This window comes from Gekko japonicus, unplaced genomic scaffold, assembly GCF_001447785.1.
Source record: "Gekko japonicus isolate JY-2015 unplaced genomic scaffold, Gekko_japonicus_V1.1 scaffold1345, whole genome shotgun sequence".
Taxonomy (NCBI): Eukaryota; Metazoa; Chordata; class Lepidosauria; order Squamata; family Gekkonidae; genus Gekko; species Gekko japonicus.
Window position 1 is genome coordinate 466,096 of NW_015176491.1, and position 18,980 is coordinate 485,075.

At 53.9% G+C, this 18,980-nt stretch overlaps 1 protein-coding gene across 1 annotated transcript in view; it reads right to left on the reverse strand.

Moving 5' to 3' along the window:
- Nucleotides 1–1,268: 1,268 nt before the first annotated feature.
- The window catches only part of LOC107123904 (leucine-rich repeat and fibronectin type III domain-containing protein 1-like protein), a 26,998-nt gene continuing 9,286 nt past the window's right edge, over nucleotides 1,269–18,980 (reverse strand). The window contains exons 2-5 of the mRNA XM_015427250.1: nucleotides 10,424–11,028; nucleotides 7,759–7,882; nucleotides 6,301–6,463; nucleotides 1,269–1,502 (exon numbers count right to left, since the gene is read on the reverse strand). Coding sequence (XP_015282736.1) covers nucleotides 7,815–7,882; nucleotides 10,424–11,028 — 673 coding nt within the window. The 3' untranslated portion in view covers nucleotides 1,269–1,502; nucleotides 6,301–6,463; nucleotides 7,759–7,814. The remainder of the gene's footprint in view (nucleotides 1,503–6,300; nucleotides 6,464–7,758; nucleotides 7,883–10,423; nucleotides 11,029–18,980) is intronic.

An 18,980-nucleotide genomic window follows, 5' to 3' on the forward strand; every position in this document is an offset into this window, starting at 1 on the left:
CCAGAGATCCCCCTGGAGTGACCAACGCTCCCTCTAAGCTGTGGAGTCTTGTGAGCAAAAACTCTGCTTTGTGAGCTACTGGCATTACCGTTGGGAACGAGCGACTCGGCGACTGCAAAAATCAGTTTGCTCTGGAGCCCTCCTTCCTGAGCCGAGACAAAAATGTGCGAGCTGGAGGCTAAAAAAACTGTAAGGTAGCTCACACTCGCTCAAGCTTAGAGGGAACACTGGTTACAACTGATCTCCAGGTGGCAGAATTCAGTTCCCTGGAAGGAAATGGCTGCTTTGGAAGGCAGTCGGTGTGGCCGTGTACCCTGCCGAAGCCCCTCCCCATTCCCCATCCCTAGTCTCCAGGAATTCGCCAGGAAATGCCCAACCTGGGACTGGCAGCCCTAGCAAACGGGGTTCCGTACTGCTGATCCCGGAGCACAAACAAGGTGTTGCGGCACGCAAATGGCAAGGAATGCCTCAACCTCCAAACAATGTGAGAATGCTGATTCCCAGATAACACAAGCCGATTTCGCACCTGTCCTCTTTCTGAGCATGTGCAGAGCTGCTCATAATCGGTGACACACAACCCCTTACAAAGAAGAAGAGAAGGAGATTGGATCTACACCCCACCCTTCACTACCCAAAGGAGTCTCAGAGCGGCTGACAATCTCCTTTCCCTTCCCCTCCCCACAACGGACACCCTATGAGGTCGGTGGGGGCTGAGAGAGCTCTCCTGAGAACTGCCCTTGAGAGAACAGCTCCGAGAGAACTTGTGACTGACCCAAGGTCACTCCAGCAGCTGCATGTGGAGGAGGAGTGGGGAATCAAACCCGGTTCTCCCAGATTAAAGATGATGATGAGATTGGATTTATACCCCACCCTTCACTACCCAAAGGAGTCTCAGAGCAGCTGACAATCTCCTTTCCCTTCCCCTCCCCACAACAGACACCCTGTGATGTTGGTGGGGCTGAGAGAGCTCTCCCGAGAACTGCCCTTGAGAGAACAGCTCCAAGAGAACTTGTGACTGACCCAAGGTCACTCCAGCAGCTGCATGTGGAGGAGGAGTGGGGAATCAAACCCGGTTCTCCCAGATTAGAGTCCGCGCTCCTCACCACTACACCAAACTGGCCCTCACAACGGCTGGCGGACTGCTCATCCTTCATTAAAACCTACACACAACACACACACACACACACACACACGCTTGTCCCTTTGCCCCACTGCATCGCTTGCTGCTTTCCAACCGAGTTTATTAGAAAATCTGCAGACGTGGTTTAGAAAAACAAAAAGTTAATAAAAAACAGGAGCTTGCGAGAGTTGAGTCCGGTAGAAACGGGGCCGGCTAAGAGCGAGCGGCAGTGAGCCCAGAAAACACACAGGCCCCCCCACATACACACGGGCCCCACGTGTGAATGAGAGTCTGGGGGGCTGCCTGCCCACCCTGCCCCCACGACCGGCAGCACCCGCAGGGTGGAAGAGTGGAGAAACGGTGCGGGAACCAGACGGTCAGCCTGAAAAAAGAGAGAGAGAAAGGGGGTTTAGGATCTCCAAAGCTCTGAAAGGCAGCATTTCAATCAAAGAATCATACAATCAAAAAACTGGAAGGGCCCTGTCACGGTTCAGCTGGGGTGTCACCTGACGCTGCCACCACTCTGGATTTAGGTTCCCGTGAGAAGGCCCAGAGCACCCTCCCAAAACCTTCTGATCTTCCTTTTGGCCGAATAACAGGTGTAAGAACCAGGCAGAGTGAACAATGAAAATACTTTATTTTATAGGAGGTCAAACAAACAAGGTGCAGAAATATAACAGTAAGTGGGTGAAAAGAAATCAAATGCCCTTACGCGTCTAAATATATAGGGGAATTTCACATTACCCAGTTTCACCTGGCTTCAAGCCGGCAATCATCCGTTTTGAAGTGAACCGGTACAGGGCTGCCATTTCACACAGGGCTTGCCCCTACCGGAAATGAGCCGGATCAGAAGCGGTTTGGCATTTCAGAGTTGCACCGCTTTGTTTTCCCGCCGTTTTCCTCCCGCGCGGGTGATCCGATTTTTTTTTTAAAAAAACGTTCAATTTATAGCGCTATAGCAGTATAACAAAACACTCCATGCATTCCAATGGGATTGATATAATGCTATTCCGTTATACCGTTATAGCAGTTATAGCGCTATAGCGCTACAACGCTATAAATCAAACGGGTTTTTTTTTAAAAAAAAACAGCCGGAGATCGCCCACCCGAGCGAAAAAAGGCGGGGGAAAAGTGTATCGGAACCGGGAGAGGGCACTGGATACCACTTGGAAGTGGATGACAGGTAAAACACTTCAGTACCGGTTCCTAAACGGGACTGAAGCGTTTTTGTATGAAATGGCAAATAGATTCCGGAAGGGAACTGGTTCTCAAACGGGTTCTGTCTGAAATGACAGACCAGAACCTGTTTGAGAACCGGTTCCCTTCCGGAATCTATTGCCTGTCTGAAATTCCCCATACTGTCCCTAGCTCACTATCTGCAGTAGCACTAGACTACTCACCCTTCCCTCAGGATGAGGGTCTCTCCCCCCACAGCAGCCTTCCTTCTGGCTCTGTCCTCTGGGAAGAAGAACAGCTTTTCCTGCTGCTCCAGATCTTTTATTCCAAGCCCTCCTCTTTTCCTATTGGTCAATTTTGGCTCCAAAACCTCTCAGGGGCTTCTGGGAGTTGTAGGCCCAGCCTCACCTACTGCTAGCCAGGCTCCCTGGGCCTAGTGGGCCTCTGGTGGCACAGCCCAGATCATGACAGGCCCTAAAGACCAGCCAGCCAACCCCCCTGCATCACGCAGGATGCCCTAAAGGCAGGGGGGCCCAAACTTGCTTAACGTAACGGCCACACAGAATAAACGTCAGCCGTTTGAGAGCCACAAGACAAGAACAAATATCACACCCACGTTTTTATTGGAAAATACGCAAATTTGCTTTTTATTAACATTAAATTAGATTGTGTGAAAGAGCTGGCCACCCCTGGCCTAAAGCATCCCTGGCAGATAATCGTCCAGTCTCATGGAATCATAGAATGTTAGAGTTGGAACTGGGACCTTGCTGGTCATCTAGTCCAACCCCCTGCACTCTGCAGGAGCAGAGCCGAAAGAGAGCCCTACAACATACCCGAAAGAGGGTCGTCCAGCCTCCGCTTGACAACGTCTCCATTTAAACGCCTCCAAGGAGGGGGAATCCACCACACCCTCAGGGCAACCGATTCCGGCGCTGAACTGCCCTGATGTTCAAAAACTATCCCCCTAAACCCACAGATATTTACACAGCGAGTGATTAAAATATGGAATTCGCTGCCAAAGGATGCAGCCATGGCCACAGGAATAAACAGCTTGAAAAGGCGATTAGACAGATTCCTGGAAGAAAAGTCTATCAGTGGCTACGAGCCACGGTGGCTGAGGGGAACCTCCACATTCAGAGGCACAAAGCCCCTGAATCCCAGAACCAGGAGACAACATCAGGGGAAGGCCTCGGCCTCTACGCCCTGTTGCTGGTCATTCTTGGGCACTCAGTGAAATGGCTGAGCAGTCAGGTTAGAACAGATAAAAGGAAGTCCTTCTTCACCCAAAGAGTGATTCACACACGGAGTTCACGGCCACAGGAGGTGGCGGTGGCTACAGGCATGGACAGCTTCAAGAGGGGATTGGATAAGCATATGGAGCAGAGGTCCATCAGTGGCTATTAGCCACAAGGCAGAGGTAGGAACTCTTGGTCTGGGGCAAGGGATGCTCTGTCTTCTGGGTACTTGGGGGGAGGGGGCAACAGTGGGAGGGCTCCTAGTGTCCTGGCCCCACTGCTGGACCTCCTGATAGCACCTGGTAGTTTTGGCCACTGTGTGACAGTGTTGGACTGGATGGGCCATTGGCCTGATCCAACATTGACTTTTCTTATTTTAAGGTATAGATAGGAACTCTCAGTCTGGGGCGAGTGATGCTCTGTATTCTTGGTGCTTGGGGGGGCAACAGTGGGAGGGCTTCTGGTGTCCTGGCCCCACTGCTGGACCTCCCGATGGCACCTGGTGTTTTTGGCCACTGTGTGACAGAGTGTTGGATTGGATGGGTCACTGGCCTGATCCAACATTGGCTTCTCTTATGTTCTTATAAGAGGGAATTAGATAAGCATATGGAGCAGAGGTCAATCAGTGGCTATTAGCCACAAGTTATAGATAGGAACTCTCAGTCTGGGGCAAGGGATGCTCTGTATTCTTGGTGCTTGGGGGGGGCAACAGCGGGAGGGCTTCTGGTGTCCTGGCCCCACTGCTGGACCTCCCGATGGCACCTGGTATTTTTGGCCCCTGTGTGACAGAGAGTGTTGGACTAGATGGGCCATTGGCCTGATCCAGCATTGGCTTCTCTTATGTTCTTATTCAGGGGAATGGGTTGTCCACTGCATGAGTCAGGTAACCAAAAACATTGGAACAAAGAAAAAAAGTAAAAAAATACACTGAACATGAGTCAGCAGTGTGATGTGATTGCTCAAAAGGCAAATGTGATTTCGGGCTGTATCAGAAGAAGTGTAGGGTCCAGACCACGCGAAGTGATGATACCGCTTTACCCTGCTCTGGGTAGACCTCACCTAGAGTATTGTGTTCAGTTTTGGGCACCACAATTTAAGAAGGATATAGACAAGCTGGAATGTGTGTGAGACAGGATGCTGGACTAGATGAACCCTCCCTGGTCTGACCCAGCAGGGCTCTTCAGATGTTCTTCTCAGGGGAAGGCCTCAGCCTCTCTGCCCTGCTGTTGGATCTCCAGAGGAACTGGCTGGCCACTGTGTAAGATGGGATGCTGAACTAGATGGTCTATTGGTCTGACCCAGCAGGGCTCTTCTGTTGTTCTTCTCAGGGGAAGGCCTCGGCCTCTCTGCCCTGTTGCTGGCCCTCCAGAGGAACTGGCTGGCCCCTGTGTGAGACGGGAGGCTGGACTAGATGGACCCTCACTGGTCTGATCGAGCAGGACTCTTCAGATGTTCTTCCCAGGGGAAGGCCTCGGCCTCTCTGCCCTGTTGTTGGCCCTCCAGAGGAACTGGATGGCTCCTGTGTGAAACAGGATGCTGGACTAGACGGCCCTCACTGGTCTGATCCAGCAGGGCTCTTCTGTTGTTCTTCTCAGGGGAAGGCCTCGGCCTCTCTGCCCTGTTGTTGGCCCTCCAGAGGGACTGCATCACCCATGTGAGGCAGGATGCTGGTCTAGAGGGGCCCTCACTGGTCTGATCGATCAGGCCTCTTCAGATGTTCTTCCCAGGGGAAGACCTCGGCCTTTCTGCACTGTTTCTTGTGTATAAACGCATGGAGGCTTTGAAGTTGCACAGAACCCTTCATCTCTCCTTATATATAAATCTGTTTGGAGGTGAATGTTCGACACGCTCCGACAGCCTTTGGCCCGCTGACCTGTCACTCACAAGGTCTCTCCATCCATTGGTGGCTGCGTTGCCTGCGTCCCGCCCACAGGCGCAGCACACGCCAAAAATCAAGTCACCACACAACTTCACTTCAGCAGAGAGGGTGCCTCACTCGGCTGAGGGCCTGCCTTCTAGCCTCCTCCTTTCCCGGCCCAGCGGCTTCTCGTGGCTCTGTGCCGCTCAGGCCTGCCTTGCCTCCCTGCTTCTCCGGCCCCCACAGGCTCCAGCACTCCCAGGGGTGGGCTCATCCCTCGCTGCCATCCTCCCCCGTGGCCATCATCTTCCCGCTGCTGCTCCCTCACTGTATGATGGTGAGGTGGGCCCCAGTCGGCTTCTTCCCCTCCAGCTTCCCCCACTCCGCTGCCACTGGCCTCTCTGCCACTTCACCCGCCCTGCACTCCTCTGCGCCTCACCGGCTCTAGGTCAGTGAGGGGTCGCAGGGCACGTCTGGGAGTGGGTGGTGGTGGTGGGAACTGGGTGGTGAAGGCCATAGTGACCTGCTCCGTCGCCCCTCTACCGCGGGCTCCGGGGAGGGGGCAGCATGGCAGGGGGCCCCTGTGTGCAGCTGCAGGGGGACATGTTTCTAGAGCTCGTTGTCTTCCTCTTGCAACGGGCTTTGCTCCTAGTTTAGCAATGTTCCAAAAGTTTCGTGACGCCCCCTACAAACAGGAGAAACGCACTTGGCTCGAAAGGAGAAGTGGGGAAGCCAGAACCCCACTGCTAAACCCACATGTCCCATTGCAGAACGGCCAGAGGTGCATCCCACATGCCAACTGCACACTGAGCAACCTCGCAAGGGAGGCGTTGGCCTTCCGGGACCGCCTCAGGTGTCAGAAGCAGAGCCACAAGCAGAGGACATCTGTGTGAGGCTGCTCCTCAACTCACCTCCTGCTTTCTCGGCGTGGCCCCTCCCGGCAGCCCCGTCTCAGCCCTCCCAAGGTGGACCCAAATCCAGCACGATCTCGCTGCTGATCCGTCACAGTCGAAGGCCAGGAGGTCAGAGGGATGCCCAGGAGGGGTTCGCTGCAGCCGCCAGCAGGGTGCAGATCTGGAGGGGGGGGAGAGAATTTTAAACAACAAAGCTTTCATGCCGAGATTCGAATCTGTGTGGAGCAAAAGGCATGAAAGGGGACGCTTCTACATCCAGGTGGCACAGATCTGCCTGGCTAGTGAATGAAATGCACTCCGCACACGCCCAGAGGCACCGTCTTCACTCAGGGTTGATGCTTCAAACCAGTTTTTCTCTCTGGTAGGAGCCCTTCAGAGTCAAGTCCCGGCTGCAAGTGAGGAGGAGGGTGAGGAGGAGGAGGAGATTGGATTTATACCCCGCCCTTCACTACCCAAAGGTGTCTCAGAGAGGCTTACAAACTCCTTTCCCTTCCTCTCCCCACAACAGACACCCTGTGAGGTAGGTGGGGCTGAGAGAGCTCTTGACAGAAACTGCTCTTTTTCAAGAACAGCTCTTATCAGAGCTACGGCTTGCCCAAGGTCATCCAGCCAGGTGCAAGTGGAGGAGTGGGGGAATCAAACCCGGTTCCCCCAGATGATAGATTCCATGCACTTAACCACTACACCAAACTGGCCAGAGGAGGAGGAGATTGGATTTATACCCCACCCTTCACTACCCGAAGGAGCCTCAGAGCGGCTGACAATCTCCTTTCACCTCCCCACAACAGACACCCTCTCAGGAAGGTGGGGGCTGAGAGAGCTCTTTCGAGGACTGCTCTTGAGAGAACAGCTCCGAAAGAACTTGTAACTGACCCAAGGTCACTCCAGCAGCTGCATGTGGAGGAGTGGGGGAATCAAACCCGGTTCTCCGCGCTCCTACCCACTGCACCAAACTGATTTGGCCAGCAGCACTCCAGACTCAGTTGGCATAACCTCCCGGGCACTGCCCTCCAATGCCAAACTTGTCAGGGCGGAGGAGGGGGCAGTCCCGCTTCACTGAACCCCAGGGTGACCACCCTCTTTTTTTTTTTTGCTCCAGAGCCTCCCGAAATGGCATCTTTTCCTGTCACTCCCGTCTCCCTGCCAGAAGGAGCTTCCACTTGGTAATTCTTATCAGGCTCCTGGCAGAGATGGAAGATCAGTGCCGGGACGCGGGGACCGTCCTAGCCCCGCGCCTTCCAGAGAGGCCCCACACTCAGCAAGCATGTCTGTGTCCCCCACACACACACCACAGCATGATGGGAAAGGCTTTATCGGCTCAGTTTCCATGCCTGTAGTCACTGGAAATGGTCCAGTGAGCCCTGATGGAAAGGATCTCTGCCCACTGCTGGCAAAAAGCCTGATTTTCAGTCCCTGAGTGCTCTGTGATTTGGGGGGGGGGCTTTTGCGCTGTACCTGGGGGTTCCAGATAGCCAGGCCTCGTCCCCACCGCAGGGGGGGGGCACCTGAGCTCAGATCTTCACGTCGGTCCACTCGCTGCCGTTTTTCCTCTCGCCAGCCAGCGGCATCAGCTTGGAATCTGTGCGGAACCAAGAGAGGACGTTAGGGCAGGCCGGGAAGGAAAGGTCTCTCTACTCAGAGGATGGGCCCGTCCCTCCAGCGGCCGCACGGCAGGCAGAAGTTGCACCGGTGCAGCTACTCCCATCCCTTCCGTGCAGCAAGGGGAACTGGGGCCGCAGCCGGTCGGCCTCTTCCCGCAAGCAAAGCAAGTCTCTAGCCCAGGGGCGTCGAACTCATCTGCTATCAGGGCCGGATCTGACATAAATGAGACCTCGTTGGGCCGGGCCGCGTGTGTCATAAAACGTAGTGCCAGGTAGCGGAGACATAAACTTTATCAAGGACACAAACACAAAGGGTTTTTTAAAAAAACTTAAAATAAAAACATGCTTAAAACATCAGCACTCTTGCAATAGTTTGTTTATTGAGCAGTGTCCGATAACGGACACCTCTCGCTCTGAATTATTGCATCAAAATGTCTGTGCCGTTGCAATCCTGAGTATGCTGTTCGGGTGTGTGTATCTGTAAGCTGCAAACCTACGATGACACAGCAGCAGCAGCAGAACTGGAAGAAGAAGAAGAAGCAGAAGACAGCCAGTTCCACTGCGGGCCTGATAGAACCCCTCGGGGCCTGATCCGGCCCCCGGGCTGCATGGTTGACACCCCTGCTCTCGTCCTTATGCAAAATCCCTCCCTCCACACTTCCCACACCTTCCTTCTGCCGACTCTACAACACAATCATTTCAAGACGCCCCCATTTCTGTTGTTGTAGGACCCGCTGCCGGCTGCTGCTGGCTGCCTCCTCTTCCCCACCAAACAGTATGACGACGCTTGTCAATTCTCTGTGCGAAGCTGAATTATTCAGGAGGGCATTTCGGCATGGTAATCGGGCCGCACTGTACAAAACGGTTCGCAGGCTTAAGTGGATAAACAATTAGGGACTGGGGTCTATGGCGCTGTGTACGGCTTGGTGTAAGCATGATCCTATTATGTCATCTTTGCACGGCTTAATGCGTCACGTTCGCACTCGGGCTTGGCTTCTGTTTTCGGGCTTCTGGCGGGTGCTACCGCCCTAATCCTATTGCACTGTTTATTGAATGTCCCAGCCGGCCGACTGTTATCGACTCCCTCTGAGTAATCCGCTGCGGGTCCCTGGGAGAGGAAGGCGGACGATGCAGAAAGTAAGCAAAACAAAAATTTCAACCCAAAGAGGGAAACGACGTCTTCTCCAGTGCCCGGGGTGGGGTGGGGTGGGGGAAGCAAAATTTAAAAACCAAACTCCCTGAGCATGCAACAAACCCGTGAAAATGACTTCTCTCAGTTATTTTGACTTGGGCAAGTGACATAGACGGCCCAGGCTGGCCAGATCCCGTCAGATCTCGGAAGCTAAGCAGGGTCCTCCAAGGAAGACCGGGGTTGCTATGCAGAGGAAGTCAATGGCAAACCACCTCTGTTCCTCTCTTGCCTTGACCTGGATGGTCACTCCAGCCTAGCCCAATCTCATCAGATCTCAGAAGTGAAGCAGGGTCGACCCTGGTTGGTACCAGGTTGGAAGACCATCAAGGAAACCCAAGGTTGCTGTGCAGAGGCAGGCAATGGCAAACCACCTGTCTGTCTCTGCCCTGGATGGCCTAGCCTGGCCCAATCGCATCAGATCTTGGAAACTAAGGAGGGACAGCCTTGGTTTTAGCACTTGGATGGGAGACCTCCAAGGAAGACCGGGGTTGCCACGCAGAGGAAGTCAATGGCAAACCACCTCTGTTCCTCTCTTGCCTTGACCTGGATGGCCCAGCCTGGCCCAATTTCATCAGATCTCAGAAGCGGAGCAGGGTCGACCCTGGTTGGTACCAGGTTGGGAGACCACCAAGGAAACCCAAAGTTGCTGTGCAGAGGCAGGCAATGGGAACCCATCTGTCTGTCTCGGCCCTGGATGGCCTAACCTTGCCCGATCTCATCAGATCTCAGCAACTAAGTAGGGACAGCCTTGGTTAGCTCTTGGATGGCAGACCTCCAAGGAAGACCAGGGTTGCTATGCAGAGGAAGGCAATGGCAAACCACCTCTGTTCCTCTCTTGCCTTGACCTGGATGGCCCAGCCTGGCCCAATGTCATCAGGTCTCGGAAGCGAAGCAGGGTCGACCCTGGTTGGTACCAGGTTGGGAGACCTCCAAGGAAACCCAAGGTTGCTGTGCAGAGGCAGGCAATGGGAAACCACCTCCAAACCTCTCTTGCCCGGAATACCCTACAGGGGCTCCCAGCTTGACGGCACCTCCCACCACCGTTACCCCCAGGAAGTGGGCACGGCTTCCCAAGAGCTGCCGGCAATCCAGTGCTGCCCGCAAGAAGGCAGGAAGTGCCCCAGGAGAGCCCAAAGTTTGCCCTGACGCTGGCCGACCCCTGCCAAAGAAAGGGAGGCACTCGGGGGTCCCACGGAGAGGTGCGCTGCCTCTTCTGTGCCGCTGCGACACAAAACCCAAAGCTCATGTGGAAAGGCCCCTCGGCAAGTCCGTGAGCCTTCCAGAGATGCGGCCCCCCGACCCCCACCCCCCCACCCCCCGTGCTCACCCTGCTCTTCTGTTCTGGAGGCCTCCGGGCCGGAACTGTTGCTATGGAGGTCCACGCTGGCCCGTGACCACCTCCTCCTCCTGTGCGGGGAGGGCGCCTCCTCGGCCCCCGCCTCCGGAGGGTGGCCCCGCCCCCCTTTCTCGCCCTCCTTGCCCAGCGTGAGAGCGCTGCAGTCTCTCCTCACCCTGCCCGCCGTGGAGGGGTCTGCCCCCCATTCCTCGGGCTTGGAGGCCGAGCAAGGCAGGGGGGCGGGAGGGGGGTGGCTCCCGGTGGTCTGGGAGTAGACGTTGCTGACCCTGGCCTTCTTGTGCTCGTCCTGGCCGCTGTAGACCTTGTAGCGGATCATGAGGATGATGATGAAGACCAGCACGGAGGCCACGATGATGCCCCCGATGATGATGATCATGGTGCCCCCCAGGAACTGGGTGTGCAGCGAGTGGCACTGGGGCGCGTCCTGCGGGGTGCTGAACTGGACGCAGCCCAGGCTCCGGGTGGCCGTCAGGGAGGTCACCCCGTCGTTGTAGACGGCCAGAATGCACAAGTTGTAGTCCCGCCCGGAGGCCAAATCCTTCACCAAGAAGGCCTTGCTGGTGGAAGGGATCATCCTGGAGGAAGGCAGAGAGAGAGAGAGAGAGAGAGAGAGAGAGAGAGTCAGGCTCTGGGCGCACCCCCCCCCTGCCCTCCCGGCTTCCTCCCTGCCCGTTGACCAAGGTCTGAGGCTAGCCGAGGCTCAGCCCATTGCTGGGTGCGTGCATTAGGGGATCACAGAAATCATAGAGTTGGGAGGAGGAGGAGGAGAAGAGAAGACTAAGAGGAGGAGGAGAAGTGGAGGAGGAGGAGGAGAAGAGGAGGAGGAGGAGGAGGAGGAGGCGGACAAGAAGAAGAAGGCGGATTGGATTTATACCCCACCCTTCACTACCGAAAGGTGTCTCAGAGCAGCTTACAAACTCCTTTACCTTCCCCTCCTCACCACAAAAACCCTGTGAGGTAGGTGGGGCTGAGAGAGCTCTTGACAGAAACGGCTCATTTTCAAGAACAGCTCTCATCAGAACCACGGATTGCCCAAGGTCATCCAGCAGCTGCAAGTGGAGGAGTGGGGGAATCAAACCCATTTCTCCCAGATTAGAGTCCGCGCACTTCACCACGACACCAAACTGGCTAAAGGGACCTCCAGGGCCATCTAGTCCAACCCCCTGCCCAAGGCAGGAGATTCAAAACTCCCTTCCCCCCAACAACCCCAGTGACCAACGCTCCCTCTAAGCTGTGGAGTCCTGTGAACAAAAATTCTACTTTGTGAGCTGCTGGCATTAAAACTGTGAGCGAGCGATTTGGCCACTGCATAAATTAGTTTGCTCTTCTTGAAGCCATCCTTCCTGAGCAAAGACAAAAATGTGTGAGCCGGAGGCTATAAAACTGTGAGCTATGTCACACTAACTCGGCTTAGAGGGAACACTGCCCCCTATTCCATGCCCAGAAGATGGCAAAAAACCTCCAGGATCTCCAGCCAAACTGGCCTGGAGCAAAATGGCTTCCTGACCACAAAGCGGTAATCAGCATGTCCCTGGGCGTGTCAGAAGGGCCACGAGAACTGAGCCACTGATGCATCCCTTCCTGCCCTCCCTCTCATGATCTGCCTAAATTTGGTATAGTGGTTAAGTGCGCGGACTCTAATCTGGGAGAACTGGGTTTGATTCCCCCACTCCTCCTCCACTTGCACCTGCTGGATGACCTTGGGCAAGCCATAGTTCTGACAAGAGCTGTTCTTGAAAAAGAGCAGTTTCTGTCAAGAGCTCTCTCAGCCCCACCTACCTCCCAGCGTGTCTGTTGGATGACCTTGGGCAAGCCACAGTTCTGTCAGAGCTGTCCTTTAAAAATAGCAGTTTCCTTCAAGAGCTCTCTCAGCCCCACCTACCTCACAGGGTGTCTGTTGTGGGGAGGGGGAGGAAAAGGAATTTGTAAGCCGCTCTGAGACACCTTTGGGTAGTGAAGGGCGGGGTATAAATCCAATCTCCTCTTCTTCATCATCCCAGAATCAGCATTGCTGTCCAGTGGCCATCTAGCCTCAGTTTGAAAACCTCCTCCAAAGAACGAGAGTCCACCACCTCCCGAGGAAGCCCGTTCCACCGAGGAACCACTCTAACTGCTCAGGAGCTCTTCCTAATGTTTAGCCGAAAACTCTTTTGGTTGAATTTCTAGGATCCCGGGATTCCAATCTGTTCCACTGATGGCCCTAGAAACGTTTCCCCCAAGAAGGATGGCATCACTTGTGCCAATGCAAAGCCCTGCCAAAATCACCATCTGCAGTGGCTGTCTCCGCCCAGGGGCATTCTGGCCCTTAAAATAACTGGGTAAGTTTGTGAAGTCCCCCCCTCCCCCAAATCTGCCTCTGTGTCTACCTGGAGCTTTGCCATAGACTGAGCCAACCTGAAAAATCAGCACTGGCTGAACATAGCTTAACTCAAACAGGACACAGTATCTTATTCCAAGACACTGAAAGGCTGGACAACACATCCAATTACCATGTCAGATTACACAGGGAAGCCATTGAAATTCATAAACATTAAACACAACTTCAACAGGAAAGAAGAGAGTTTAAAAACAAATAGGGCCTGGTTTCCTGTCCTGAAAAACACAAAAATGCTCTACATGTTGCAACAGCACTACAGATAAGATTGGAATTTCAGCAGCCAGTCCATACGCAAAAGAACCTCCTCAGGAAAGCTCCTCCATTAGCATGTTCACAGCCCAGGGAACTCCGACACGATAATGACTCAGCCCTACCCCACCTTCCTGAGTAGATATAAATTACATGCCTACCATTTTTCTTCTCACCTTGCCACAGAGAGTACTCCCTCTTTCTGTGTTATACCTCTGAGGATGCCAGTCACCGCTGCTAGCGAAACGACAGGTCCTACAATGCCAAGACCACGGCCACACAGCCCGAAAAATCTACAACATGAACCGGCTGCAAAAGCCTTCGACAACATATTCGACAACACTTTGCCATAGTGTCTTTTCAACAGAGATGTGGCGAAGACTAGTGCTGTGTCTTCCATACATCCCTGTGCGTGCCAACTGCAGTCATCAGTCAGCCATGGGTTGGCTCTCCCACCACTTAGGGTGGCCCATTCGGCATTGGCCAGAACCCAGGACTGCTGCATTGTGGCTCCGATTTCGCAGAACGGGCTCCCGGGTGAGGGGGCCCCCGCCCCTTGGAGACCTTCCAGAGATTCTGCAAGGCCTACCTGTCGCCAGGGCTTTGTAGATTCAAGACAGACAACAGGAAACACTACTTTGCACAGAGAGTGATGGAAACGTGGAATTCGCTGGCAGAGGATGCAGCGATAGCTACAGGAATAAACAGCTTTAAAAGGGGGTTAGACAGATTCATGAAGAAGAAGTCTATCAGGGGCTACTAGGCGTGGTGGCTGAGGGGAACCCCCACATTCAGAGGCACGAAGCCTCTGAATCCCAGAGCCAGGAGGCAACATCAGGGGAAGGCCTTGGCCTCTCTATGCCCTGTTGCTGGCCCTCCAGAGGAACTGGTTGGCCCCTGGGTGAGACAGGAGGCTGGACTAGATGGACCCTCACTGGCCTGATCCAGCAGGGCTCTTCTTATGAAGGCCTCGGCCTCTCTGCCCTGCTGTTGGACCTCCAGGGGAATTAGTTGGCCGCTGTGGAAGACAGGATGCTGGACTAGATGAACCCTCACTGGTCTGATCCAGCGGGGCTCTTCTGATGTTCTTATAAAGGCTTTAGCCTCTATACCCTGTTGCTGGCCCTCCAGAGGAACTGGCTGGACCCTCACTGGTCTGATCCAGCAGGGCTCTTCTGAGGTTCTCATCAGGGGAAGGCCTCCCTGCCCTGCTGTTGGCCCTCTAGAGGAACTGGTTGGCCCCTGTGGGAGACAGGATGCTGGACTAGATGGACCCTCACTTGTCTGACCCAGCAGGGCTCTTCTGATGTCCTTATCAGGGGAAGGCCTTGGCCTCTCTGCCCTGTTGTTGGCCCTCCAGAGGAACTGGTTGGCCACTGTGTGAGGCAGGATGCTGGACGAGATGGATCCTCACTGGTCTGATCCATCAGGACTCTTCTTAGGTTCTTATGAAGGCCTTGGCTTCTATGCCCTGTTGTTGGCCCTCCAGAGGAACTGGTTGGCCACTGTGTGAGGCAGGATGCTGGACGAGATGGACCCTCACTGGTCTGATCCAGCAGGGCTCTTCTGAGGTTCTCATCAGGGGAAGGCCTCGGCCTCCCTGCCCTGTTTCTGGCCCTCCAGAGGAACTGGCTGGCCGCTGTGTGAGACAGGATGCTGGACTGAATGGACCACTGGCCTGATCCAGCAGGGCTCTTCTGATATTCTTATGAATGGCAAGCAGCTTTTAAGGCGTGTGGGGATTCTGGGTTTCTTATCTGCTTTTTCCTTTTAACCGAAAATGTTTTTAAACTATTACTGTAAGCTGCCTTGAATCACGAGGTAAGGCGGAATACAAATGCTTTGATAAAATAGGACCAAAACAGCCCTGCAGAAAAAACTGAATCTAAACTTCTCTCCTTTGAGGAAAAATTTGAAAAGGTTTTTTGGGAGATATTTATACAGTGCTATACCAAAAATATACTGTGGGTATTAGAGGGATAAGCAGTCCCTCTTTCCCCAAGTGGTAAGAAATCCAGAGGCCTGCAGCCCGAACCTGACTCAATATTTATCTGGGGAATATATCTCACTGAGTTCAGCGAGGCTTGGATTGCAGCGTTGGCTTCCTCCGGGGCGAGAGCAAAACAGAGACTTAACAGTATCTCTGCAACAGCTGCTCATTTACAAAAATATCCATGCGAGGCAAAGTTCCCGCCTGGGAGTAAACTGACCCTTCAGTTAGACAAGAACCACGGCTAATCCTGCTATTCAAAACGCCAAAGCTGCTTCTAGCCGTCTCCCCGGCCCACCTGCAAAAAAACTCCACTGGGAATGACATTTCAAAGGCTGCAGGAGAGATTCCAGACAACCCAGCAGCATCCAGTTCCTTCGGATAAGCCACTGATAACCCAAGGAACCCAAGACAGCTAAACTCATTACAAGTATTGACGAATTCCGCCTCCGTAATAAGGGATGATGGGAAGGGAAGTCAGGTTACAGGAATATAAATCCCGTCTTCTTGGAAATGCTGTTTTAAAGTACGCCGGATAATATTTTCCTTTGCTACAGAATTAATTTCATTTATAGGTACAACGAGAGTCTTAGGCAATGTATCATACCCTCGCAAATGTCAGCTCCGCGAGTCATAACGGTTTCGTTCTGTCGTAACATTTATTTAAAAAATAACCCTTGTTTTTGGCTCTTTCAGAGGAGGAAGAGGAGGAGAGGAGATTGGATTTATACCCCGCCCTTCACTTGGAGTCTCAGAGTGGCTTACAAACTCCTTTCCCTTCCCCTCCCCACAACAGACACCCTGTGAGGTGGGTGGGGCTGAGAGAGCTCTGACACAAACTGCTCTTTTTCAAGGACAGCTGTGCCAGAGCTTGTGACTGACCCAAGGTCACACCAGCAGCTGCAAGTGGAGGAGGAGTGGGGAATCAAACCTGGTTCTCCCAGATTAGAGTCCGCACACTTCACCACTACACCAAACTGGATCTCTTTCCGGCTGCATCAATAAGGCCTTCTGCGCATGCTCAGGAACACTTTCTACAAAGAACTCACGCTGTATTGAATCTGTACCTGAGAAGGAGTTGCACCCGAAACCTGCCCCAGCTCAAGGTAGTAAAATATCTTGTCCTTCGCTCCACATCTGGGTCTGACCCATTTGCCAGCATGCACTGAATTCCGGAACGTGTAAAAAAAAAACAGGAGCCAAATGGGCCGACAACAGAAATTCAAGCGCACAAATAACTTTGAAACCATAGCCCACATTACTGGCATCAGCCTGCCTGCTCATATCTTCCAGCCCGGTGACAAAAGGCATTTCCTTGCCATTTACGAAGTCTTCCTTACCTCAGGCAAGATGGCCCTTGGACAGGCCAGGGGAGGCACGGGGAGGCATTTAAATGCCTCCCCGATCCTTCCAGGGGCCCCCCTGGCCCACCTGCCTCGGAGTCACCGGGGGGGGGGGTTCGCTCTCCAGGCCTTCCCTCTGAGCCACGCATGTGCAGAGCCGGAGGTAAGCCTTACAAGCCAGGAGCGAGCGAGCAAGTGGCCGTTTAGAAGGCTGGGCTCTCTTATGCTACACATCAGAGTTCCCCAACATGGTGCCCGCTGAGCTTTTCAGAAAGTGGGCTGGGGCCACAGTACAGCCAGGAGAACTGGAAGGCACCACGGCTGTCCTTTGTCTGTGTGTGGTTCCATTTCTCCCTTCAGGCTTCCAGTCTATCCCAGCCGATGTAAGGAGGGGTATTCCTTTTGTCCCCAACCACTTCTGGCTCGCTTCCACCACCTGTGGAAGCCAGTTTCGGGGTGGCGCTCACACCACACAACACCCAAAGGCCAAATGTGCCCCAAGGCTCATAAAGGTCGGGGACCCCTGCTCTACGTGACGGCTGAGACCTCCAGTTCCAGGGCCGAGTCCTGGCTCTATTCAAGCCGTGTTTCCACACGCATTACCTGCTAGCGTGGATGGATGGAAGGTAGGTAGGCAGGCAGATGGTGGACAGATGCAGGGCTTTTTGGGGAAAAATGCCCTGCAGGAACTCATTAGCATAATAGGCCACACCCAGAAGCAGAAACTCATTAGCATATTAGGCCACACCCAGACATCCCGTTAGCATATTAGGCCACACCCCGTGCCTTCCCTTGGCTGCAGGGAGCCCAGGCAAGCCCCTCCTTGAAGGGAAGGGGAGGCAGTTTAAACTGCTTTCCCTTGGCTTGTCCGGGCGCCCCGTGGCTACAGGGAGCCCAGGCAAGCCAGCCCTTGCCTGCCTCGGAGTCACCAAGGGGGGGGTTTGCTCTCCAGGCCTTCCCTCTGAGCCACGCATGCGCAGAGGTTTTGGCTGTAGTGGGCGTGACCAACCCTGAAGCCAGCCGGAACTCCGTTCCTTTGCATTCCGGCCCAAAAATAGCCCTGGATAGATGAGAGAGAGAGAGAGAGAGGACAGATGGAGGATAGGTAGGTAAATGGGTAGATGATGGATAGATAGGTGGATAGATGGATGATAGGTAGATAGAGGATGGATGGAAGGAAGATAGGTAGGTAGGTAGATGATGGATAGATATGAGAGAGAGAGAGAGAGAGAGAGAGAGAGAGAGAGAAGGAAAGTGGACAGTTGGAGGATAGGTAGGTAGGTAGATGGATAGATGATGGATATATAGATGGATGGATGGATGATAGGTAGGTAGGTGGGTAGGTAGGTAGATGGATAAGACGATGGATAGACGGATGGATGGATGATAGGTAGGCAGGTAGGTAGACAGTGGAGAGTCAAAAATTTAAATTCGAAATGATTATCCCTTCATGCCATTTTCACTTAGACCACTGCAGAACTGGCCAAACAGCACAAGGAAACCAAAGTGCTGGCTGGTGACAACTTTGTGTTGAAGAACATCAAGAGACGCAGCGTCCCATTGTAAATTGGGTTATACCTCTTGGGCGACACACAACTGCACACTCAACACACCCACGGCTGGTCACCTACACCCTTGTACCGCACGGCCACTTGGGGAACTATGGTGGCTTGGTGGGAGAATGCGCCATGAAGTCACAGCTGACTCAGGGCGACCCCTCATGGAGCTTCCAAGGCAAGAGACGTTCACTGGTGGTCGGCCATGGCCTGCCTCTGTGCAGCAACCCTGGACTTCCTTGGTGGTCTCCCATCCAAGTACTAATCAGGGCCGACCCTGCCTAGCTTCTGAGATGCGACGAGATGGGGCTTAGGGTCGTGCCCTATCAATTATGCTTTTGATCCCGGCCTAGATACTTCTCCCCCTCCTTTTCCTCACAATGACCCCCGAGGTAGGGTCAGCTCAGGGCTCAAAGGTCAGCCAGAGAGCTTCTTAGCAGAGTGGGGATTCAAACCCAGGTCCGACTGGCCCCAGACCAACGTTATAACCACTACACCACACAGCCTCTAAGTCATACGAACGCTGAGGTCCACGTCGACTCCACATCTGATGATAGGGGTTTTCTTGGCTCACACCACGTGTCTCCCCCCCCCCTTCCAACGCTGCACATCACACACTCTGGAGTTTGCATTCGGGTGCCCGCAGCACACAAGCGCACACATGCCCAAGATGGTGATGCTGAAGTCCCACTTTTTTTAAGTAGGTCACTCCACATCAGTGGGTTCTTTTCCGGCCAGGCTCGTTCTGGGCCAGCTGCCAGAGTGCCGGGGTGGGGGTGACCCCGGGGGACTCCTTCCGACAACCTCGCTGCGTCTTGACAGATACGGAGAGCCGCCCGGCAGCAGCTTGCAGAGAGATGAGAAAGCAAAAGTGAGCGGCACAGAGGAAGAAGATTTGGGAGAGGGGGGACTGCAACTGCACCCAAAGTCTAGGCACAGCTCCTTTCAGTCCCTCCTCTTCCCCACCCCCAGCCTCTGCCTCCTTCCCACCCCCAGCCCCTTCTTCCCTCCC